General features: G+C 41.4%; 1 protein-coding gene across 2 annotated transcripts in view; it reads right to left on the bottom strand.

Moving 5' to 3' along the window:
* UNC5B (unc-5 netrin receptor B) overlaps nucleotides 1–27124 on the bottom strand; it is a 175167-nt gene that overhangs the window by 16174 nt on the left and 131869 nt on the right. Inside the window, exons 4-13 of one of the 2 annotated variants that reach the window (XM_040436606.1) lie at nucleotides 24844–24947; nucleotides 19792–19972; nucleotides 14879–15046; nucleotides 14582–14746; nucleotides 13318–13350; nucleotides 8511–8705; nucleotides 5681–6052; nucleotides 4164–4251; nucleotides 2493–2661; nucleotides 399–632 (exon numbers count right to left, since the gene is read on the bottom strand). In XM_040436606.1, coding sequence (XP_040292540.1) covers nucleotides 399–632; nucleotides 2493–2661; nucleotides 4164–4251; nucleotides 5681–6052; nucleotides 8511–8705; nucleotides 13318–13350; nucleotides 14582–14746; nucleotides 14879–15046; nucleotides 19792–19972; nucleotides 24844–24947 — 1709 coding nt within the window. The remainder of the gene's footprint in view (nucleotides 1–398; nucleotides 633–2492; nucleotides 2662–4163; nucleotides 4252–5680; nucleotides 6053–8510; nucleotides 8706–13317; nucleotides 13351–14581; nucleotides 14747–14878; nucleotides 15047–19791; nucleotides 19973–24843; nucleotides 24948–27124) is intronic. The other variant, XM_040436607.1, reaches the window with a different exon arrangement.

Raw genomic sequence — 27124 nt, 5'->3', positions numbered from 1 at the left:
TACACCCTACAACCTGAGCGACAGCTGTCACCCATAGGCGCCCATGTTAAAAGGCACCCACATAAGTGCTATATATTTTTTACTTGATGACTCTGTATGGAATATCTCAGTCTGCTGCACTTTTCCATACAGTATAAAACAAACTCTGACAAGAAACCACTAAAAGGAGGCTAGAAGAACACTGGCACAAAAGCGAATTTTCCTGGCACTATGGTAAATGTTCCCTACATAGAAAAAACCCATACAAACAATTTAGTATGTATTAACGCATTCTGACATCACTGGGAATCATAATGGGTAGGTAGATTTAGAATAAGGCAACTCAACTTCAATCTACAACCAAAGGAAATGTCCATATGCAGATTCATCAAAGAATGACACCAAACACCTTAAGTTACCTTTAATGCATCTGGGGTGTCTTCTAAGCAATAGACCTTGAGATTGTATTCAAGAGATGTGGAGAGAAGTGGTGCAAATATAGCCAACTGGAGCCTCTTTATTGCAGATCTGGAATAAGATTCTCCTACAAAGGCATATGTCCCCAACTGGTCAAGTAAGATGTGACAAGACTGGCTCTCAAGCTGGCAATAACATGGTGTGTTCAGTGTCTCTTCATTTAATGTCACAACCTCCTGGAAACAGCAATAATAGGTTAATTATGTGTACATATACATACTCTTCTGATTTGGTTTAGCTAGTACACATATAAGTGTTACAAACAAAAAAAATCTCTTTCTATTGCTATTCTATATATTTCCACTAGAGGGAGCTATGTGATGCCACAACACAGAAACAAACCTGTTACATTGTTACTACTGATATATCGTACTAACACAGACCGCTTGTGTGCAAGTCTCAGTACACGTTTCCATCTAATTTTCCTATCTCACACACCGCAAGTTTCACATACAGGCTTAAAAACACTGTTGGTAAAGGGTTAAAACAAGCTGAATAAAGCGTTTCAGCTGCATCATTCAGCATGGACTAAATTCACAGCATGTAAAGCTGGGGAAGTAATATCACCGAAATTTTATTAGGTGAGAATTAATTGAAGAAGTCTGCATATCTCTGAGTCTATAGCAGGGGTCTCCAATCCTTAGCGCTTGTTGCAAAATCACAATTCCCAGCTGTAAGGTCACGTTGGAAGTTGTAGTCTTGTAACAGCTGGAGAACCACAGGTTTAATGGCCTCCATACGCATCAGACTATTATTGGCTGAACCTGACCAGCCAACAATCTAAAATGTATGGGAAGCTCCCAACTTTCCTCCAACAGATGTCATGGGAGTGAAGGATGGGGTTCCTTAAATTTTCCCACTTGGTCCCTTTTGTTCTCTGAGGAGATAAGTCTCTGCTAGAGTCGTCTGGCAGCGGCTTTCTCCTCTCTCACCATTGAAAACACATACACGTGTTGTATGTGTTTGGGGGACTCAGGAAAGAGAGCTGTTGACCGAACGAGTGTTTGACCGACAGCCATTGAAGGTGTATGGGCACCTTCCTCCAGCAGTGGTCAGCAGAGAGTCGAGGTCCACGACAGGCCAGTTAGCTAGTACAGCCACGCATCACTATACTATATAATGGTAACCAGCTCACCCGACATATTAGGACAACTCACACAGGGCATCCACTTGTCCAAAAACTTGATCCAACTTGTAGTAAAGAATCCACCACACATTGCCGTCTTGATCTTAGCTTTATGATGAAGACCACAGTGTGCAGTGGAAACATGAAGGTGAATTTATTCCTATCAGGAGGGATGTTTTAATATTAGATTTTTAATGTACCTCCACACAGACCAGAAAAAATTCTGAGCAGATTTCATCAAAAATTCTGCTGTGATTTTGGCATGGATTTTGCTGTGGATTTCACTCTGCCACATTGAAAGTGGTGAAATCAGCAGCAGAAATGCACAAAAATAGCGGACATGCTGTGGATTTAGTTTCACGCAGATTTTTTTGATTGGTGCAGGTGAAATTTGTTAAAATCTCACCCACTTTTCTGCCACTGTATCCACTTAGCGCGAACATACCCGGATATATTCTAATATTGCTGAACAGGGATAGAACCCCCGAGGAACATTCATGAGCAGCCATTTAGAGCAAGACACACAGATACAAGTCACCGGAATCGAGACACAATATAATGCAGGCGATGGGTGAAATGGCCTACTTTGATACTGGCCTTAGAACGTGCATTAGCCTGTAAGCTCCACCAAGCTCTATGCTGTATGTCTGTGCTATAGAAATGATACTTTCATACTATGGCCACAATTCTACAGATGTATTTACTGAGATAAGTACCACCCCCCCCCCCCCCCCCCCCCCCCCCACAATCTTACAGTGCATGATGGGTGGTACAGAAGTCTAGTGCACGCGTCCTATGAATAAGAATATGACCCATGCGTGTGGAAACTGTACTGCCCAGCGGGCACTAGTGCCTCTAGTTCAGCAAAAGGACACCTGTCTGGGGACATCATCTACTGGTACATTCCTACCTCCCAGTTTCCTTGGTGAGACTGGGTCTTCAGCTGCAGAATCCAATCTGAGGTGGCCGTTTCTGCACAGTGAGGGATGGTCAGAATGACGGGTCTACACAACAGAAGTCCAGTGGGTCCACAAGTCACGATAGGGCTTAAAATGGTCTGTGTCCCTTCTGAAGGTAAACTACAAATGAAGGAGAGTAACCACAGTAATCAGACTTTTATGGTCACGCTCAGCAGAATAATTATCTCACTCTGGAAATAACTGTAGCTGGAAACACAGACGAGAGCATGCATCATTGGCAACTTAATGGGGTTGGTTCTTTTTGACAAAACTGCATATCTCTGCTGCAGTGACCGCTACAGGGGAAAAGTAGTATTACAGGTGGTCCTTGACATGAATGACCAGATGGCCAGAGCAAAAGCCCATGTTTGGGCATTACAGGTGGCATCTTAAAGAGGGGGTCCCCTCCATGATGTGCATATGCTAAATTCAAGCAATAAATTACCATTTAACCGATTGCACAGGCAGCCATATTGGAGTGGTTACACAAACAATGGATGTAATTAGATGCGTCACAGACTATGCATTAGTATTAAAGGGCATCTGTCCGCAGATATGCACCTATGAAACTGGCTGACCTGTTACATGTGCGTTTGGCAGCTGAGGGCATTTGTGTTGGTCCCCTGTTCATATGTGTCCGCATTGCGGAGAAAAGTGATGTTTTAATACATGCAAATGATCCTCTAGGAGCAACGTGGGCGTTGCCATTACACCTAGAGGCTCTACTCTCTTTGTACTATTATTGATAGGGCCAGGTAGTGTAAAAGTCATAACATCTGACCTGTCAATCATAGTGGAGAGGGTGCCGCAGTTTCAGAGAAAATGGAGCCTCTAGGTGTAATGGCAACACCCCCGTTGGTCCTACAAATCTGCTGACAGATACCCTTTAAAATATCATTACCTTTTTCTTTTGTTCTAGGGGGAGATAAGTCACCAACAGAGGTAGTGGCTTGTTCCCCTTTCCCCACAGAAATTGGCTCAACCAAGCTGCATGTGTATGGGACATTTGTCAGGAACAGCTGTGGACTATTAAAATGTATAAATATGCCTGGTTAAGCCACTGTTTGCATCTCCCTTGTATCATCTATTCTTTTGACTTTATCTTGTGCTGTTCCTTTATTATTCCTCCTAGAAGATATGAATGAATTACTAGCATTTTGCAATGAAGATCCAGATGGGTGTTACCAGATGAGGGCATGGTGCCAGTGTCTGACGGTGCAGGGGCACCCCCTTATCAACTAATAACACCCATGTGGACCTTCATTTCAAACTGCTAGCAATCCATTCATATAATAAAAGGAATGGCACCACATACATACAGTCCTAAGAATGGATATTAATATATTGTATGGAGAATGCAAGAAGCTTCTAAAACAGACATGTCAGGGGAGGGGACAGGTCCTCTTTAAAGACCACAATTATTGAGCAATGGCAGCACAAGGAGCTGTCATATGAATGAACTGAACACACTTACATGCAATTTTATGTAAAGCCAGAAACGACCCTCATAGAAGTCAATAGAGATTTGTGTCAGTGATGAGTAGGATATTATTTCCATTGATTTATAAGGGGAGAATTGTATTTAAAATATATAAAAAAGAAATAAAGTCCAACATACTTACACTGTGTTTTCTCTCTTATTAATCATCAAATACATTTCATAGTATTTTCCCTGCGGAATAGCTCCATGAGGTATCAGCAAACTCACCCCTGTCAAACATTTATACAAAAAGAGCCGTGAGGAGCAAGTAAATGAGATCACATAAAGGCCCTCCATTATAAACACATTAACATCCATCTGGACGTTGCATGGTCATGCTGAAGCCACCACGTGCCAATCAAGTCCCAGACCATGTCCATTTCACTTATACCGCATTGAATTAGCGCTGCAAAGCTTTGGTGGAGTCATAAAACCAGATGAGAAGGACAGTACCACATCCATTGCTCCTATACAGTAAATAGCCCCCGACTAAAAATACACATCGTCATTTTGCTACAACACTACGGGTTGCGAACGCGCTGGTATTAGGAGCGGTAATTGCACATTTTATTCAGCACAAGCTCTTTTCAATGCCAATTATGTTGAAGTACATGTTATACCAATGCCAATGTGCTGACATTTCCACAGCTTTCAATGACATAAATGGCGCATACGTAAACAACAAAGAAAAAAAATTCTCAGATATGACTTAAATTAACTTGACAGGTGCCGGTTAGAAAACAATTTATTTTAAACAGGTGCTCTGCATGATATGCATACGAAATAAGGACTCTGACTATAAATGTAATTTTTCACAAATTCTGCGACCTCCTGGGTTTTCAGACAAGTCAACACCTTAGGCTTTATTCACATCTATGTGCCCGTTTTACGTCTGTAAAAAAGGTTGGTGTTTCATCAGTGAAGAAGTTGGTGAAGGGTCTGTTTTTGGTCATCGGTTGTCCGCATGCACTGCTAAGGGATTTCCAGAGAATGTCCTACCAGTGATGTAAACCACTGCATGTGGTTTTCATAAACTCACAGACTTTAATGTGCATGTTAAGTCCCCAGTATGGACCAAATTATTACATGCTTCAAGCTGTCTTTCCACTGACCCACGATCCATGGAGAATATGGACACAGCACATGTTCATCATTCACTGATGTTTTCCGAGGCCTAGTCTCAGGACAGGTCATCAATATCAGATTGGTGGTGGTCCTACAGCTGTCACCACCCCTAATCAGCCATTTGGTTTGGCTGCAAGCATCTCTACAGTAGATGGAAAGCTCTATCCACTGTGTTGTTTCTGATGCTGGCATACTACAGCTTAGCTCCCATTCACCTGCTGTAGTACCCCGATACTGTCACTACTGGACCGAACCCTGTGCTTCTGGCTTCATCCACTGTATAGTTTCTTGTGCCAGTAGCTGCCTGAAATAGCTGGTGTGTGGGGGTACCGATTGTCGGACCCCCACAGATTTGTTACTGATGACTTCTCCTGAGGATAGGTCATCAGTATCTAAGTCCTGGAAAACCCTTTTAACAAGCATTAAATGCACCATATAACCAAGGTGTATCAAGGTCAGTGTACTTGTGGTATAGGGTAAAATTGGCACACGTGGCAATAAGCATTTTAAGCATGGCTGAAAATATCAACTTACCTGTGTTTGGGAAAGTCAGTCTACCTCCAAGGCTCCCAAATGTCCCCGTCACGCTGTTACTAGAGTCACGTGGCAATGTCAGGAGATGCTGACTACTTATAGTTTTATTCCTTGCATTGATGATGTTGGTATCTGATGGGTATGTCCCTATGGGTTTAGGACCAAGTAGGTCATCATGTATCCCAGGAGATGACCCCACTGGAGAAGAATTGAAGACTTTAATCTTTAGATTTGGTAGTGGATCTAACAATGGAGAGTTGGTCATAGGAATTTTATCCGCAGAGTCTTGTAAGGCGTACATATGCCCTCGATATATACCAGCATTGGCGGTTAAATCTGGCTGCATTGATGGGTGTAATAAATGGGAGTTGTCTGCAATGAAAGAGATTATGAGGTCAGAATTTTGACAATTCTCAGAGTGAATATATTTCATCTGCTGTTGTCTTCAATGTTTGCTTATGTAAATTAGGAATGTTAGTTTTAAGAGTAACAATGATTGTTCAGATAAACATGGGAGAGATGATTTATCCTTCATTATAACAATTATGGTTCCAAAGTTGTACATAAGTGTTGTATTAGACCTTAAAGGGGTTGTCCGGGTTCAGAGCTGAACCCGGACATACCCATATTTTCACCCAGGAAGCCCCCCTGATGTTAGCATTGGAGCATCTCATGCTCCAATGCGCTCGCTTGCCCTGCGCTAGATCGTGCAGGGCACGGGCTCTTTTGTTTACAATACGGGCTCTTTTGTTCGGTGACGTCATCGGCTCTGATGGGTGTGCTTTTGCGCTGCCCTAGCCGTTTTACTGGCTAGGGCAGCGCTAAAGCCCACCCATCAGTCCCAATGACGTCACCAGGCTTCCTGGCAGCCCCATGGAGAGCCCGATTCGTCACTGGAACTCCAGGAAATGCCTTTGCTCTACACGATTTAGCACAGGGCAAAGGAGAGCATCGGAGCATGAACTGCTCTGATGCTCAAGTCAGGGGGCTGCCTGGGTGAAAATGGAGGTATGTCCGGGTTCAGAGCTGAACCCAGACAACCCCTTTAAAAGAGGGCCTGTCACCTATTCTGATGTATCCGTTCCAGTAAATTCTTGCATTTCCCATGTAATAATTCTGCAGCATCCACTCTTATACTGCTATGTTTTGCCATTCATCCGTCTAGAAGTTTATGAATTAATTGCGAAGATTCTGCAATAAAGGTCCAACTGGGTGTTACAAGTTTGGGGATGTGTTCCTGCACAGTCTGCACATGGCACACACCCCCAACAGGAAACACCCAATTGGACCTTTAATGCAGTCTACTGACAATGCATTCATAAAATAATACAATAATAGCAGGACAGCACAACACAGTCTTAAGAATAGATGATACCAAAGTGTTAATACATGGGGAATGTAAGTGCTTACTAAAACAGACATGTTGAACTGTGACCTAATGGCCAAAGACAAGCATGTTGTATCCATGAAGTCTAGACATGGCACTGGAGAGCTATACAATACTATAGGGTACCCAAAGAAAACTTTTGAAAATAAAAATCTGAAGGTTTAAGACCAAGTAAACTCTTGCTGAAAATGAACTAATACTGAGATACTATCAGCCTCAGTAGGGGTCAGTATAGTTCATGCTTACTTAAAGACTGGCTATCGATCTATTCTGTATCCTGGCACCCCCCGCTGTTCCGCTGTTTGATAAGTCCATGGAGCTTTTACAAGTGCTGCATTCTCTTAATTGTTTACCTGCTCCCCATCGACACTGCAGCAGTGGAGCAGTGAAATTACAGCTCTTCTGTCCCGTTCACTTGAATGGGAAGGAGAGGTTGTAGTTACACTGTATCATGTTCAAGTGAATAGGACGGAGGAGCTCTGCGATGTCGACGGCAAGCATTCTGAAGAGAATGCAGCACTCGTATGAGAGCTGTGGTCTCTTCAAACAGCTGATCGGGGGCCGGGAGTTGAACCCCTAAAGATCTGATATGGATAACCTATCCTGAGGATAAGTCATCAATATCTGAAATTGGACAACCCCTTTAAACTCTGCAAGAAATTACAAATATAAATCTCTGACATCAGGACACGTGCTAAGAAATTAACGCTTCTTTCACACTGGTGTTTTGGCTTTCCGTTTGTGAGATCCGTTCAGGGCTCTCACAAGCGGTCCAAAAACGGATCAGTTTTGCCCTAATGCATTCTGAATAGAAAAGGATCCGCTCAGAATGCATCAGTTTGCCTCCATTCCGCTTTGGAGGCGGACACCAAAACGCTGGTGTCCGTCTGACGAAACTGAGCCAAATGGATCTGCACTGACACATAATGTAAGTCAATGGGGACGGATCCGTTTTCTATGACACAATCTGGCACAATAGAAAACGGATCCATCCTCCATTGACTTTCAGTGGTGTTCAAGACGGATCCGTCTTGGCTATGTTACAGATAATACAAACGGATCCTTTCTGAACAGATACGGACGGTTGTATTATCTGAACGGATCCGTCCATGACGGTTCCGCACAAAACGCGAGTGCGAAAGTAGCCTAACACTAAAAAGTTCATTGTTTACCATAAAAATGTGTATATTGCATAGAATTCATCCTAAATCTCAATGTACAGTATAAAGGAATAATACCACATATATATTATCTGTCTCAGAGAGGTTCAGACAGTAATTACAAAAACATACAGTCAGTAATTACAATTCCCTGAATAGAGTATTGCAGTTCTAGGCGTCATCTGCTTTGTTATTAGGACCATCTGCCAGCACCTCAGAATATGACAGTTAATGAGCATTCACAGTAGTGGATAAGTAATGGGGTCAAGCTTATCAGCCATACCGTGCCTAGAAGTCTTGAAGTTCACAGGATGAAAGCCTCCTGTAAGCGCAGCTGACGAATCAGTGATGCCAGTATCAAAATCCCGGCAGTTGCGCCTGTACACAACTATCCCGACAGCCATGAGGATAACAATGAAGATGAAAATGGCAACGACCAAGCCAGCATAGAGGGCAACATCTCCTGTCGAGTCCAACACTAGTGAAGGAAAAAAAAGCAAATATCTCTAAGCAAACTTAACCTAAATTTATTACATGTGGTATAATGTGCGAAACGGAAAAAAAAAAAGAAAAAAATGTATATGTTGTGTAAAGTCTCATACAACAGTCTTCAAGGGGTTCTCCTGGCTGTTACTAAATTCCCTCTGTCTTCTAACCTGTAGAAGCAAGATCATTTCAGCAGTACTTACCCCATCCATCTAGATGCTAATTCTGCCATCTCTGCTGTACTCACGTGCCCATTACATTATGCGGCTGAACAGGAAAACTCAGGAGCACATCTGGTTAGGACCTCAACAGAAGAGCCCACAGCCAGTCCAGGAGGTCACGTGAGTGCAGCGGATATGGCGGTACTGGTGGCGCGATGGAGGGGTAAGTACCGTAGAAACGATCTTGTATCCACAGGTTAGAAGTCAAACAGATTTAAAAGCCTGGGGAATCTCTTTAAATGTAACTGTGTTGGCGTAAAATAAACCAAATTTATAAACAGGCACATACTGTGATAAATTTGGCAAACTTGCGCTACATATGCTACTTCAACATCAGCATTGTTAACTAGATCCTGGATGGGGTACTTGTCTGTAAACTGTGATCCACCTAATAAGCTTTTTATTAGTCAAACTTAGTTAGTTACGGTAAAAACTGCATCAGTGCCGCTCTATGTGGCCCTACCCTACGTGGTCATTGCTAGGTAAAGCTTTTACATGGGTTCACCTAAAGCAAAGTATAGAACAATCTACATCATAATGGCCCAATAAAATCCTAAACAGTTATAATTATGTTTAAAGGGGTTGTACAGGCTGTATATATTGATGACCTACCCTCAGGATAGGTCATCAATTTCTGATCAGCGGGGGTCCGACACTCGGCACCCCCCCCCCGATCAGCTCTTTGAAGAGGAGATTATGCTCCATGCGATCGCTGCTTTCTCTTCATGTAACTGCCCATCATCTCGGAAGCAGTGTAATTAAAATACTTGCTCCATCCACTTGAGTGGAGCAAGTACTTGTAATTACACTATGCCGCCGCTGTGCATTGTAATGAATAGGAAGCAGTGCTCACAAACAGCTGATTGGCAGGGGTGTGTCGGACCCCCACCAATCTGATATTGATGATCTATGCTGAGGATAGGTCATCAATATATACAGCCTGCACAAACCCTTTAATAACTCACTTATCACTTTTAAAACTTGTTTACAGTCAATTAAACATACAGTTAGAAAATTAAGTCATAAAAAGGGGTAACATGTAAATATACCAGCAAACAGCAGGTCTATAGAGTAACGAAAAAGGGATTGTCAAAGTGAGACAACTCTTAACTGTTAGCCGTACAGTATATTACATGTTTGCCCCTCTAAATATTTGGAGATTAATATTTCAACTAAATCCTGTTATAATAAAAAGGCAAAAACAAACAACAAAAATCAGAAATAAAAACAGAAGACAAACATTCCTAGTCCAATGCTTACTGCATTCCCATCAAAAGTTCACAAGAAACCATTGTCTTTTATACAAGGTTTCAAGGACGATTGCTTCTTCAGTAGATTTTATCAGTATATAATCTGACTGATGCCTTGTTTTCTTCAGTAAGACAGTGCTGAATATTTCCTTCACTTAGTAGATAAAAATGGTGGCAAAGAGCTGTAATCTACTGGTGACGCAGGTGAAATTTGTTTTCTTACAAATATTTCTTGTACTACTTCCAAACCTTCCCTTCCTAGAGCAATGTATAATTGTTTTTAATAATTTATACAAGTTATTTAAATATTTTATGAAGTACTTTAATTAATTGTTCTTCCACAGACCCTGTTTATACAGCAATTATATATAATATTTGTAATAAACGATCTACGACTAGAAATATGAAGGCTACTTTACATCTTCCTGACAATGCAGTAACTAGTTTTATTCCCCCCCAAAAAAGTTATTTGCCGATGTTGCCAAACTCAACATGCACACTGCACTTGTACTCATTAAACATAATGAAAGACACTCAGCACTTTAGAGTAGTAGAGATGTAGTATTTGTGTTAGCTAATAACAATATCTCTAAGGGGAATTTTACTAGTAAAATGATTTATTAGAAAGTTCACAGAAGGGTTGTCCTCCCATGACACCTTATCGCCATTCCATAAGGGACGATGAATGTTTGATTGCTGGAATCCCACCACAGGGATCTCCACTGATCAGAGGGCTCGAGGTATTTGAACGAAGCGACAGTCAAGCATGCTCACTGCTGCTGTCCTGGGGAACTTGATATGGTGGGACAACCCATTTAATCCCTTGAAAAGGTATTTTGTTTATAACAAGTTATCCCCTATATATAACTATCAGATTGGTGGGGGTCCTACGGCTGGAACCCCCATCAATAATGAGAACGGGGGGCCCGTACCCTGTGGAGTCCCCCTGAAATGGACAGAGCGGGTAGTTGAAAATGAGCACCATTCCATTCATTTCCATGGGAGCACCGGAATTAGCCGAGTACCAATATGATAGTTATCCCCTATGCCATGGATAGGGGATAACTTGTTATTGCCAGAATTCCCCTTTAAGTACATGGCCAGTTTTCATTTTTGCTATTTTCCTCCTCACCTTCCAAGAGCCATAACTTTCTTGAATTCTCCCTTCACAAAGCCATACGATGGCTTTTTTTGAGGGTAGCATTTGTATTTTTTTAATGGCACCATTTAATTTACCATAGCTTGTAATGTAAAATGGGAAAAAGATTTGTGGGGGTGGAAATTTGTTCACTATGTGCTAAAAATAACAAAACAAAAACCTTTACATTTTTTTTCTTTGCATCACCATATTCAGAGGTGTGTGGGGACTCATTTATTGCGCGCAAACTGTAGTTTTTATAGGTACTATTTTATACTATTTTGGGGTATGTAAAACTTTTTGATCACTTTTTATTACAATTTTTATTTTATTTTTTTGGGGGTGTGGGGGCGCAACATAACCAGAAACAGAAAATTGGCAATTTTTTTACAAAGTTACAACGTTCACACAATTAATATTGTTGTATTTTGATAGTCTGGACATTTTCTGATGTTGCAGAAGCATTTTTTTTATTATTTATCTTCAGATGTAAAATTGGGAAAGGGGAGTGATTAGAATTTTTAATTCAATATCAGTTTTAATTTATTGATTTAAAGTCTGCTAACTCCTGCATGCTGAGAGAGCCGCCATTGAACAGGAGCACCCACTGGACTTTAAGCCCATATTTAGAAGCAGAATAAAATATAAATTATACTAAAACAATATCTCATTCTGCAAAGCATCTTCTGTTCTATCTGCAGGCAGCATGTCATAGAGTAGCATAATCAACTTACAGTAAGTGACTCCCTTTAATGCTGCCTAATGTATGGTTTATGTGCCCGATGCACTATAGAGAATATTTATCAAAACTGGTGTAAAGAAAAACTGCCTCAGACCCCCATAACAACCAACCAGATATATATATTTTCATTTTCCAAAGCAGCTCTGAAAAATTAAAGGTGAAATCTGGTTGCTATGGGCAAATAAAGTTTTCCTTTAAACCAGTTTTTGATAAATCTTAGATGTGTTACTGCGAGGTGTTGCATTAAGATATGTTGCAGCAACTTTAAAAACTGGGTATTAACAAGAAAGTATTAAGTATAGGTGGCATTGTAACTTTTTAGTTTGCAGATGTGGCAGGTTCGATACCTGGTGTTTCAGAGCTGGTCACTAACGCTAAAGTCTAGAAAGTGAACTGAAAATCACACAGCTCATCATGATAGCCTGACGTGTTATAGGGGACTGCTAGGCTAAGAATATGGGACTGCATCACAACGCACCAGCTATGGTGGATGGCCTATTCTTCTACATCTTTTTGGGTTCTACCATAATGTTCTACAACTGATAACCGCTTCCACTGTGCATGTGTTGTTGTGATAGATAGACTAATTGACTAAAGACCCGAATGTTGCCGTTTTAATGAAGCCAACATAATCAATCATGCAAAATAAGGGTACTTTCACACTAGCGTTAGAAGAATTCGGCAGGCAGTTCCATTGCCGGACCTGCCTGCCGAATCCGGAAATCCGTATGCAAACGGATATCATTTGTTTCCGGATCCGTCTGACAAATGCATTGAAATACTGGATCAGTCTCTCCGGTGTCATCCGGAAAAACGAATCCGGTATTTTTTTTCTTCACATTTTTAAAGGTCGGCGCATGCGAAGACCGGAAAACCGGATCAGTCAATGTGGCAATTTCCTGAACACTTGGTACCGGATCTGGCATTAATACATTTCAATGGAAATTAATGCTGGATCCAGCAATCCGGCAAGTGTTCTGGAATTTTGGCCGGAGAAAATACTGCAGCATGCTGTGGTATTTTCTCCGGCCAAATACCGCAAAAGGGACGGAATGGAAGACATCCTGATGCATAATGAACGGATTGCTTTCCATTCAGAATGCATTAGGACAAAAATGAAGTGTTTTTTTTCCGGTATTGAGCCCCTATGACGGAACTCAATACCGGAAAACTTTAACGCTAGTGTGAAAGTAGCTTAATCCAACCAAAACAAACATGGTGAACAAAAATGAAAATGATGAAATGAAACTTACAATGGCTTTTTGGCTCACCTAACACCCTCTTGTCTGTTAGGAACAAAAACCAAAATGAAATTAGTGTCCAAGGTAAAAGATGGAGCGTTCACAATGGAAGACAATGAGAAATGAGACAATTAGAGTAAAAATGCAAATGATGATGGAATGTAAAGAAAAACTTCCGGCAATCTGAAGTATAATGCTAAAATCCTATTAGCATGACAAAGAGGAATTATAAGATCTTAGTTGTCATTAAGAAACCATATAAAAGTCAGCCTCAATATCTTAATGCACAGATAATAAGTCTGCTAGTATTGTGACTATAGGACTGAAATTTCACAACTAAAATAAAATTGTGGCCATACACTTTCGATAGCTATCTGCTTGTTAGGCCAAAGCTCTTCCTCCCATTACTAGGCTAGGCTTGGCATGTGTTTTCACTGAGAAGAGGCGAATAAGCTACTGCCAGACTTATCTGGTAACAACTTACCTCCCCTGACAAAAAAAAGGAACAGGCATGATAAAATCCAACATACCTACTCCACTACCTCCTAGAACATATGGAGTCCCCCAAAGATATTAAATGGGTTCTCCAGGAATGTTTTAAAATGGCCACCAGCAACCTGTCCTGGAATGTGAGCAGGACGGGTTGCCTTCATTTGCAGAGCTGCCTAGGGGGTGAGGGGGCAGGGCCTCACTACACGCTCTAGCACTTGCATATACTACATACTGTTGAGTTTTCCGGTCAGGCTGCTCAGCCATGATGGCATATCATAGGCAGGATTACACCAATACATCTATTGTAGAGCACTGCAAACGATGGCAAATTGTCCTGCCCACATTCTAAGAAAGGTTGCTGACTGCCCTTTTAAATCATTCCTGGAGAACCCTTATAAAGTGTTGGAAGGTCTGGCTAACAGTCAGATGTTTATGGCCAGCCTTATAGTGACTCATAGATAAAACACACAGGGGGTCATTTACTATACAGAAATACGCTTATATTAGGCATATTTCTGGCGCAACTTTTCCCCGCTCACACCAAAAGTGCGTGTCGTGTGGGCAGGCAGGCAAGTCTTATTCATAATTTTCTATACCTAGTTTAGACAAAGAAAATGGTAAAAATGTAAGACAGCAAGGAAGCTGTCTTACATTTAGAAGCGGCGGTGGATACACCGCCAGTGCAGGGGCTAATTAAGACCGGCATCTAAAATGTCGGTCTTAATAAATGACTCTCACAATGCCCATTAAAGAGTATCTATGAAGATTATTAATGAATACTTACTCTGCATACACAAGCCATCTGTGCAGTTTTTGGACTCTAGTAGTATCCCACTGCAATCTTTACCCCCATTCTTGGGAGGAGGCGAGTTACATTCTCGGCTTCTCCAATGAGTGCATTCAGTGCTGCAGGCTGACCATTTGCTCCACTCATTCCATCCTCCGTCAACTGCAGACCATGTTACAGCAAGACATAAGAATAGAACAATTATGTCTGGAAGAACTTATATATAAGCTACACAATTAATCTTACTGGACATGCATTTCCACTATTACTCCAATCACTTGAATGCACAAATACCTGGGCACATGGTGGTACAAGCTAGTCTCTGGAATGGTTGCCCATCACAAAAAGCGCCACCATTTAGAGGGGTTGGATTAGTACACATTCTTGTCCTCTTCTGTATACCTCTCCCACAGGGGTTGTTGCATGATGACCATTCTGACCAGGATGACCATCCTCCATTCACTAACACAGGAAAAACACAGATCAATTTTATAGGCAGCCATTTGTAAATCCTCATGAGAAATGGAGGGATACAGAGTAGCCTGATTTCTTATGGAACATATCGATGCTGATAACACGCAGAGAAAAATAATAGTTGTCTTAACTAATGACTTGAAAATATTTATAACCATCTGGTAAGCCAAGGACTGGTCTGGAAAAAAATCGATGCCACCCACCGTTGGCTGGGTAAAGTTGGCACACACACCCCAATAAACAGGTGCTATGGTTATTTAATTATAAGCAGATGTAATTAATTTACTACTCGGAGAGATGCAAAGCGGTCTTTAGTTCTGTTTCTGCAGACATCTGCTGCTTGAATTGCAAGCTTTTCTGTGCAGAAAAATTAACCATCAGTCAAATTATTATGATTTCCTTGAATTAAAAGTAGGCATATTGTCCCTAATGAACGCCATTCATTCCTGCTTTGTCTCATGTGTTCTTTTGATTAATTTAACCATTAGTGTTGTGGTTTTCATATGTACAGGTGAAACTCGAAAAATTAGAATATTGTGCAAAAGTTTATTTATTTCAGTAATGCAACTTAAAATTAGAACTTTGTGAAAAGGTTCAATATTCTAGGCTCAAAGTGTCACACTCTAGTCAGCTAATTAATCCATACCCCCTGAGCAAAGGGGACCTCAAAATTGTGACTTTGGGGTTTTCATAACCTGTAAGCCGTAATCATCCAAATGATAACAAATAAAGGCTTGAAATATCTCGCTTTGGATGTAACGAGTCTATCTCATATATTAGATTCACCTTTTAGGTTGCATTACTGAAATAAATGAACTTTGCACGATATTCAAATTTTTCGAGTTTCACCTGTAATCACTAGGAATATCTATTCTGGAGTCTACGGCTCCGGTAGCTTCACTATAGCGAAGGGCTGCTGTAATGGACAATGATTTCTGCCATGTGAGGATCAACACAAGTGTAATGTGAATCATGGCATACAATGAGATTTCCGTGCAATTTAAATTGTGTCTTATAGAGAGACTGGAACCACGGGGATCAGCTGATGACTGCACCAGACTATCTAAAAAATCTTCATCAGACCACTCCTTTTTTTTCCACGTGATAATACCAATTTCCAAACTTTTGTTACGGGCAATGGGGCAGACATTAGTTACAGTGATTTTATTGTTAATAGTTGTAGTGAATTTTGGTAGCACAGTAATGTACTGCTGATGCATTGAGTGAAACACAACATTCCTATGGGACATAATGTCATGCACCAGCTCCTATAGGTAAAGCTATACAAGGAATGTCCACATACATTATAGTTCCATGCTAGCTAAAGAGAACCTGTCACCGTGAAATGCAGTGCAATCTGCAGGCAGCATGGTATAGAGCAGGAGGAGCTAAGCAGATTGATATATTGATATATAGTTTTGTGAGAAAACATTCATTAAAACTTGAAATTTATATATTTAAATCTCTGCATTTTTCTGAATTCAGTTGTACACAGGGCCATCATATCAGTGATTGATAGCATTCTCCGTATAAATGTGTAAACAGAAATAACCGTCAGTGATAGTTGGGCACTGAGATCTTAATTTCAGAAACAGCAGAGGTACAAAATACAAGGTTTGTGTAAACTTATCCCATAAAACTATATATCAATCTGCTCCGCTCCTCCTGCTCTATAACATGCTGTCTGCAGATTGCACTGCATTTCATGGTGACCGCTTCTCTTCAGCCAGGGAAGAGTAGCACAAACATACCTTTTGTGGAACTTCTCTCATAAGTAGTAGTGTGAAGATGTACTTTTATTTAGCTAGATTCTGCACATGCAAGTGCACTGGAGGCTTTAACACAAAGGGCCCTCTGCTCTGAGTGACAGCTCTAGTGGTCTCCAGGTTGGATGCTACAGCTGGCAGCTCAATGCAGACAGCAAAGCACACTTCACAGTGAAGCTCTGTCTCCAATGCACTTGTAGGAGCAGAATCTGGCAGAATAAGGCTAGGGCTACACGACGACATGTGTCACATGACACATAGGGCACAACTACACTGCTACATGTATTTTTATAATGATAGTCTATGGTGTCGCACTGTGACATGCTGCAACTGCGACGTGACAGTCGCAAAAAAATCCATCTTGGATGGATTTTTTGCTACTGTCGTGTCCCAATCGCAGCATGTCGCACTGTGACACCATAGACTATCATAAAAATTGTCACGCAACATTGGTGCGACAAAATGTTGCGCAACACATGTCGCTGTGTAGCACTAGCCTAAGGCCCCTTTCACATGAGCGTGACGGATTAGGTCCGGATGCGTTCAGTGAAACTCACACTATTTTGCCAGCAAGTTCAGTCAGTTTTGTCTGCGATTGCATTCAGTTTTTTCCGCGCGGGTGCAATGCGTTTTGATGCGTTTTTCACGAACGTGATAAAAACGGAAGGTTTGCAAGCAACATCTCTTAGCAACTGTCAGTGAAAAACGCATCGCACCCGCACTTGCTTGCGGATGCAATGCGTTTTTCACTCAGCCCCATTCACTTCTATGGAGCCAGGGCTGCGTGAAAAACGCAGAATATAGAACATGCTGCAATTTTCACGCAACGCAGAACTGATGCGTGAAAAACAACGCTCATGTACACAGACCCATTGAAATGAATGGGTCAGGATTCAGTGCGGGTGCTATGCGTTCACGTCACGCATTGCACCCGCACGGAAAACTCGCTCATGTGAAAGGGGCCTAAGGCCTCTTTCACACGAACGATTCGGTTTGGCTTAGGGTGCATTCAGGGAAACTCGCACCATTTTGCAAGCAAGTTCAGTCAGTTTTGTCTGCGATTGCGTACAGTTTTTTCCGCGCGGTTGCAATGCGTTTTTCACACGTGTGATAAAAAAAACGGAAGGATTACAAACAAAATCTCTTGGCAGCCATCAGTGAAAAACGCATTGCATCCGGACTTGCATCCGGATGCAATGCATTTTTCACTAAAGCCCCATTCACTTCTATGGGGCCAGGGCTGCGTGAAAAACGCAGAATATAGAACATGCTGCAATTTTCACGCAACGCAGAACTGATGCGTGAAAAACAACGCTCATGTACACAGACCCATTGAAATGAATGGGTCAGGATTCAGTGCGGGTGCTATGCGTTCACGTCACGCATTGCACCCGCGCGGAAAACTCGCTCGTGTGAAAGGGGCCTAAAACTTTATATTTTCACTACCCCTAATGATAAAAGCTTCACAAAATGTGCTGTTAGCAGTTAAGCATGGTCAAAACTACTGACAGACTTACTTTAGTGGGAAGCATTTCTAGCAATGGTCATTGGAATGGTTACTTGCATTTAGAACAAAATACATACAGGAGCTTCAAGTTCAGTAAAAATAGAAAAATGTGTGGGCAGTAATTATTTGTCCTTACTCGCAATTTCACCTGAAGTACGGCAGACAGTTATCTGCTCAGGAAACAGTCCAACCATTAGGTTGGTTTTTTGGGTAATTGTTTCATAGAATGAAACCGACTGCAGTTTTTGAGATAACAGACAAGGTATATTTCTGTGCCAGACATTTATAGATATTTATGAAGACATGACCGTTGCTCACAAATTCTAATAAATCTGCTAAAAAGGTCTCCTTTTCAACTAATAAGGCTCCATTCACACGTCCGCAATTTCGTTCCGCATTTTGCGGAACGGAATTGCGGACCCATTCATTTCTATGGGCCAGCACAATGTGCTGCCCAGATCCGGAATTGCGGAATCCGCACTTCCGGGTCCGCAATTCCGTTCCCGAAAAAAAAAAATAGAACATGTCCTATTCTTGTCCGCAATTGCGGACAAGAATAGGCATTTTCTATTAAGTGCCGGCGATGTGCGGTCCGCAAAATGCGGAACGCACATCGCCGATGTCCGTGTTTTGCGGATCCGCAAAAAACACACGGACATGTGAATGGACCCTAATGCTATATTAAGCTGTTCATCCCTACACCACCCTTCTTAGAGATCATTTTCATAAGCCCCATCATTACAACCCTAGCCCTAGCATACATTTCTACTTAATTATTTAAGCACACTAATTTGCCAAGTAAAATCATGGGATTGAGTTAAGGGGCATGTTGGCTGTCCCTGCCCCCCCCCCCCCAAAAAAAAGCCACAATTAAAAAGCAGTCTAATTATGGGATGGTGGTTAGGAGGAGGGGATACTCAGTCACATTAAAAACTGGTAATTACTGTATTTCTGTTCCCAGCTGTAATTCGAACTCATCATCTAGGTTATCCCCCTGAATAAGAATTCTACTGCACTGGATACATCGTAAGAGACAGCCGGTATCATCAGAAGTTGTTTTTATTTTTTAGCAAACATTGTATTACGAGGCGGTGTCATAACAGTTGAGCCTATGTGTATACAAGATACAGTTCTACCAAATAAAAAGGAACATTTTATTTCTGGTACATTGAGCTTAATAGATTTACAGTACTTGTTGTACCTGTAGACATTTCTACACCTATTACCTTTACACATGTGGATTACAAGTTCGATATGAAGGGTGCACATATGTACACGATTTTCTTTATAATAAAATAATTTTAAGAAATTTCATAAATAAGCAACATATGAAAATGACAAAAGGTACGATAATTAATACTATTATGGTAAGTACATAGAAATGATAACTAATCATCTAATGTAACTTATGCCAAGTCATTTAGAGAAACTACTAAATGAAGATCTATCCTAATACATACCATAAACTATGACCGTTGCCGTGGTACTCCTGCGCTTGGCAACAATATTCTTAGCAACGCAGGTGTAGTTGGCAGTATCTGAAAGCCGGGCTTGCTTAATTATGAGGTTGTGGTCAATTGTTATGAGGAAATTGGTGTCTTGTGTAGGGTCAATAATGTCTTCATTTCTTAACCACTCCACCTAGTAAGTGAGAAGGGGGTGGGAGAGAAGAGGGACATCCAAGGAACATGTCATTAAAAAAATGAATAGATTATGGACCTCAGCATCAACAACAATTAATCTTCTTTGAACCGGAATAGCTGGAAGATTATTGCAAATGTCTGAAAGGTTACAGGTCACAAAGCAATCCACATTTAATCCACTTTAAAAGTACCTCTTATTAGAGAAGCTAAACATGGTGATCATGTGTGCAATAATGCGTAAAGGCTGTAGACACCTTTGAAGGTACAACTTTGGTGTAAAAACATTTTTCGAATAGGTTTTTATTTAAATGTTTGCAGTTTTTTTTCTGCAGCATCACAAACATTTCAGGCTGCTCTGATCCATTCAGCGTGAAATCTGTGTGTCCAGTCCCCCTCTCTCCTCTCCTGAATTATCTGCAAAACTGATTTATGACCAAAATCAAAGTTCATTCTGTGACCACTCAGACTATTACACATCTTGCCCTTGGTGTGATCTGTGCTGGTCGACCAATAATGGTCTTGAATTTCCTCTATTTGTACACAATCTGTCTGACTGTGGATTGGTAGAGTCTAAACTTTTTGGAGAAGGTTTTGTAACCTTTTCCATCTTGATGAGCATCAACAACTCTTCTGCGATGCTCAGAAAGTTCCTTTCTTCATGCCACCATACACTTGCACAAACATGTTGTGAAGATCAGGCTTTAATAGATCCCTGTTTTTTAAATAAAACAGGTTGTCCACTCACACCTGACTCATCTCCAAATTATCTAGTAATCCTGAAGGTTCACATACTTTTGCCACTCATAAACATGTGATAATGGATCATTTTCGTCAATAAATAAATAAATAACCAAGTCTAATATTTTTGACTCATTTGACGTTGTGTAAACATTTGTGGCAATTTATGCAGAAATATAGAAAATTCTGAAGGGTTCACAAACTTTCAAGCACTACTGTGTAAAAGAACAAAAGGAATGATGCTCACCTTAGCAATCCACTGCTGCTCCAATGTGGACACCACCCTGATCCCCGGTCAGTCGCTGTTTACGGGACTCCAGCAATGACGTTTTGACATGACATGTGACAGTGGCAGCCAATCAATCACTAGCCACAGCTCTGTGCTCCGTGGAGTTCACACGTCACCTATACCACCCATGCTTGTCTGCAGCAGTCACATGTTGACAGGCCACATAATCGCTGGAGTCTGGTAAAGAGGGACCAGCAAGGGTATCGGGGAAGTGTCAGCACAAAAGTGGTTGGGGATCGGTAAGGTATTACTTCTTTTGTTATTTTATAGTGTTGTCAGCTGTTTGTAAAAAAATATAAATAAATTCTTTGTGTTGGAAAACTCTTTTTATTTGCTTGGTCAAGTAGCCATACTAATGGGAAGCGGGTATTGGGATGAAGCACGTTAAAAGAGCTGCAGCTCCGCAGATATCTAATGTCCATGGGGATTTTACTTACCACAAGGATTGGTTTTGGAATATTTAGGTAAAAGTAGACCAAAAAAATATGTTGCATTATTATTTACTCATTGACAAAAATAATGCACCCATATATAAATGTTGGATTGCTGAAAATCTCAGCATTCAGGCAGATACGTAAAAGATTAGACACTGGGTCTTGCAACAAGAGGCCATAAATGTGTTTCTCCCACTGCCCTATAAAAAGTCTCTCAGAGGCTACTTTTGAGAAGTGTACCTCTTGGTGAGAGATCGCTAACTACTAGACATGCCTCAATGATGCACTTAAAGACATTTTGCCAGTTGACAGACTTTAAGAGGGGACATCACAGTAATGAGAGAAGCAGGATTGTCATTCTGACTTAGCTGTTAGGAGGTGTACGGAGCAGTAGTTACGTGAGGGTACGCACACACAGCGAACAGGCTCCGGACAGCCCAGACATGATCTGCCAACAAGCATGAGCCGCTTCCACAATTTCTTACAGGTGGCACCTTCAGTACACAACTCTGTCTCCTGTGCCTGGACCATGTCCAGCAACCTAGTGGAATTAAATTTGGTGTCACAGCACCGATTATGTGTCCTGCCATTGACAGCCAGCCACCGTCACCTTTGTTTCCAGTGGTGTCATGAATGATAAACCTGGAATGCTACAGACTGGAACCGTATTGTCTTTTGTAATGAACCCAGGTTCAGTTTGGGATCTGATGACAAAAGTGTTTGAGTACTGGTCTCGTGGTGAGTACTTCAAGCCTACCTTTGCTGTAGAGCAACACACTAACCCAGTTGTTAGTGTGATGATCTGGGGAGTCATCGGACACTAACAGCTCAGCGATATATATGCAGGACATCCTTGCTTCTCATGGCAGGATTTCCAAGTGGCATTTTTCAGCAGTATAATGCCCACACACAATAAGGGTTTCCCAGGAATGTTTCTACCAGATTGCAACACTGCCTGCTCTGTCGCCATATTTATCGTCAATCGAGGATTTATGGGACCAGCTGCAACATCTGTGGGGAAATGTGCTACAGGATACCATACGGAACCTGTATGCCTCCATGCCCAACTGTGTCTCATCTTGTATTCAAGCTGGAGGCAGCCAACCTAGAGCCTCCATTATATTGTACAGTTTTCCCCAATAAACTCATCCTTTCACTCTAATAGCGCAATAATTTACATCTATAGTTATTACATTCACACATAGAAAGTTTAACTTGATTCAAACAACTGCTCCTTGGTAAAAAAAAATAATTGTCAATGAGTGTATACATAGGTTCTGTATGTGTTACCTGTTCTGTAAATATATATTAATAATAATAATACTCAGACATTTAGGGCTCACACGCACCCAAAAAAAAATATTCCGCATCCGATCCGCATTTTTTGCAGTTCAGATTCAGACCCATTCATTTCAATGGGGCTGCAAAAGATGCGGAAAGCACACCGCATCCATATGTCCATTCTGTGGCACCCACAAAAAGATAGAACATGTCCTATTCTTGTCCATTACAGACAAGGAAAGGACTGTTCTGCGGAACGTCCGGAATGGACACGGCCGGTATCCTTGTCTTGCGGATCCGCAATTTGCATGAGCCTTTAGTCTAATGCTAGGACTTTGAAAAACCTGCTCAACTGAAAAGGTCTGGTGTCACAGCCAAAGAATGTCAGATATTAGGAAATGAACAGGTGTGGAGGTTAAGTGAGTTATTAGATGTCACATTAACAAATTTGAGACCCCATATAAACAAATCTGCTAAAAAATAAAACCTGGCTCCCTTAATGTGGATGCATCCATCACAACGCTAATGTATCCGCGAGGACGGGGCTAATTTATCTCCTTTCTCTTGACTGAAATATACCTGCCAAAGCGTTGTAGGAGCTAGCCCCTACTGGATACTAAAGCTGTTGCAATGGTTTCTGGGACCGCTGCATTGGGTTCGACAGCTGAACATATTTTTCCTCTACAAGATCATTCATTTTAACTGTAAGCAAATTATCCGCCTGCAGATTTGGAAGCAATAGCAGCCTTAGATTTTTTTCCAGGAGATTTAGGGGGTCAGTTATTAAGACAGACGTTTTAGACGCCAGTCTTAATAAGGCCCTGCGCTAGCGTGGATCCGCCAGTTATTTAGAGGTGCCGGCCTCTACATAACTTCGGCGGATCCACCTCTGCTTCTAAATCTACGCCAGCTCTCTTGCTGGGCGTAGATTTAGACCATTTCTGTGCCTAAAGCAGGTGTAGAAAATGATAAAATGAGATGTGCCTGCCAGCTTTTCCCCACCACTCCCACTTTTTTAGACCTGGCGTGAGCGATGAAAAGTCGCAGATTGCGGCGCAAAGAACCTTTGGAGCCTAACACAGACGCCTAATATAGACATATTTCTGCTAGTAAATAACCCCCTTAGGCTACTTTCAAATTAGCATTTTCAATTCCGCTATTGAGATCAGTCATAGGATCTCGATAGCGGAAGAAAACGCTTCAGTTTTGTCCCCATTCATTGTCAATGTGGACAAAACTGAACTGTACGAAACGGAGTGCACCAAAATGTATTCCGTACCGTTTGGTTGCGCTCCCATCGCAGACAGAATAACACTACAAGCAGCGTTTTTCTGTCCGCGATGTGGTGCGAAGCAAGACGGATCCGTCCTGACATACAATGTAAGTCAATGGGGACGGATCAGTTTTCTCGGAGACAATAGAAAACGTCATGGCTATATAAGACATAATACAACAGGATCATGACGGATGCATGTGGTTGTGGATGCATGTGGAAGCGTTTTTGCAATTCTATGATGGATCCGCAAAAAACGCTAATGTAAAAGTAGCCTTAGGCTACATGCACACGACCGTTGTGTGTTTTGCGGTCCGTAAATTCCGGATCCGTAAAACACAGATGGCGTCTGTGTGCGTTCTGCAATTTGCGGAACGGCACAGACAGCCATTGATATAACTGCCTATTCTTGTCCACAAAACGGACAAGAATAGGACACGGAACGGAGCAACGGATGCGGACAGCACACGGAGTGCTGTCCGCATCTTTTGCGGCCCCATTGAAGTGAATGGGTCCGCATCCAAGCCGCAAAAACTGCGGTTCGGATGCAGACCAAAACAACGGTCATGTGCATGAGGCCTTAGTCTGTACCCAGGTCCTACTTTTCGTTCCAAGCCTTGCAATTATTTGCTCTGATAACATGCTGTGTCTAGTGGCTGATTGCCAATCAATTCAATAATCAAGGAATTGTCTACTACACTAGAGGTCAACATCCATGGCTGGGTCTGCTATTGCAGGTCATTTACATGCAGCAATTATGGCTACATGTGGCTGCAATTTATGAAATCAGACAACACTGCAGAACATGTAATCCAAACCTAGATCTACGGTACAATATGCGTCACAGGACTTGCCTCAGCAGGTGGAATACCCTCTGGGGGACGGCACTGAAGTAACACTTCTTGCTCCAAAGGTACTTCTTTACCTAGAGGTTCTTGGTCAAAATTTTTCCTCAAATCTGCAGAAAGTATTACAATTACAAGGTTTTAAAATGAATTAAATAAAACATCAGATTAACAACACATGACAAATTACACAATGTCATTATTCCATTATTTAACTAAAACTAGGCCAAAGTGCAGAAGCCGTGTGTGAAAAGTAAAGTACACCATTATTTCTTCCATAGGAATTAAGAGGGTAAATTGCAGTCAGGTGAGCCTAATCAAATGCCTTTTATTAATCGACCAGCAAGTGTGACCACATCTACGTTTTGGCAGTTTTCTGGTGTGAAGTAGTGTTGAGCGAACTTGTGTTTTGAAGTTCGGCGTACAAGGTTCGGGTTATCTAAGAATTCCGTTATGGATTCTGCTAAGGTATGTTATGGATTCTGCTAACGGATTTCTTAGATAACCCGAACCTTGTACGCCAAACTTGAAAACACAAGTTCGCTCAACACTAGTGTGGAGCATTCAGGCATGCACTTACAAAATGCCAAGAAGGAAAGATATCAGCAATGATCTTGAGGAACAATCTGGGATGGGTTGTAAGGCCATTTCCAAACAATATGAAATCCATTATTCTACAGTGAGAAAGATTATTCACAATTGGAATACATTCAAGATAGTTGACAATCTTCCCAGAAGTGGACATCCCAGCAAATTCACCCAAGGTTGTTTGAAAGGGGTGCGAAGCAAAAGCCTCTTCTTTCTAAAAAGAGCATGGCTTATATTTGCAAAGGTGCATTTCAACAAACCACAAGACTTCTGAAAGAAGGTTTTTTAGACAGACAAGACCAAGGGGAGATGTTTGGCCATAATACACAACGCAACCTTTAGCGAAAACCAAACACAGCAAATCAGCACAAACACGTTACGCCAACACAACTGTTAAGTAAGGTGGTGCGGGGGTGAGGATTTGGGCTTGTTTTGCAGCCACAAGACATGAGCACCTTGCAGTCATTGGTATACACAACAGTTCATGGTCGACTCAAAGGATTCTAGAGTCAAATGTGAGGCCGTCTATCCAACAGCTAACGCTTCTCTGAAAGTGGGTCATGCAACAGGACAATGACCTTAGGCACACCAGTAAATCTAATACAGAATGGCTAAATAAGAAGAGACTCAAGGTGTTGCAATGGCCCACTCAAAGTCCAGACCTCAATCTAATTACAATTCTGTGGTGGATATTAAGAGAGCTGTGCATAAAATAATGCCCACAAACCTCAAGTAACTGAGTAATCTTGTAAAAGTGTGGGCCACTGGAATGATATGAGAGAGATACTGAAAGTCATACAGAAAACAATTAATTCAAGTTATTGCAGGTAAAGTTATTACACGTTATGGGTGTACTTAAGTTTTTCACGCATGGGTTTAACATTTTGGCTTCATTTCTGCTGAATACAGATGATGTGGTGGGATTAAAAAAAAAAAAAATATATATATATATATATATATATATATATATATATAAAAATAGAAAAAAATGGGCAGCACTCCGGTCTTGTGAAGAAATTCAGTGACGTTTATTCACACTCAATCGCAATGCAGCATTTCAGCCCTCTCAATGGAGCCTTTGTCAAGCTAGTGAACACAGTGCTCTCAACATATTTATATGGGTGAATCCAATTAGACTAACATGATTGCTCATTAAATATATCTTACAGATATCCGTATAAAGCATGATAATACAATTCATTACAGTGTATTCATATACAAGCGCGAGATCCTGTCAAGTCCCGCGCATGCGCACAAAACGCTCGATACTGGCGTTCATACGCAATGCGCCGGGACCCAGCAGGACTTGCGAGCGCGTTTTGTGCGCATGCGCGGGACTTGACAGGATCTCACGCTTTACCGGCATACACTGACGCCTGCGCACCAGACGCCAGGGGACGCCAACATGAGATCGCTAATGGATTTTCGTGACGTGGGTTTGTCCCTCTTTTAATTTCCTTTCTAATGTTTTGATTATGTACACTTTAGCACAGCTGCACTTTGTATAACAATCAGCAGTACTTATGTTGTTATGCTGATCTGACATGTGATTTTAAGTTGTGTTCACATTGATGTATACATTATGTCCACATTGTGATGGCACATGTATATGAATACACTGTAATGAATTGTATTATCATGCTTTATACGGATATCTGTAAGATATATTTAATGAGCAATCATGTTAGTCTAATTGGATTCA

Source organism: Bufo bufo, chromosome 6 (assembly GCF_905171765.1).
Source record: "Bufo bufo chromosome 6, aBufBuf1.1, whole genome shotgun sequence".
In the NCBI taxonomy this organism is placed as follows: Eukaryota; Metazoa; Chordata; class Amphibia; order Anura; family Bufonidae; genus Bufo; species Bufo bufo.
Note: the sequence above shows the minus strand (reverse complement) of the source record. Positions and strands in the feature narration are given on the sequence as shown.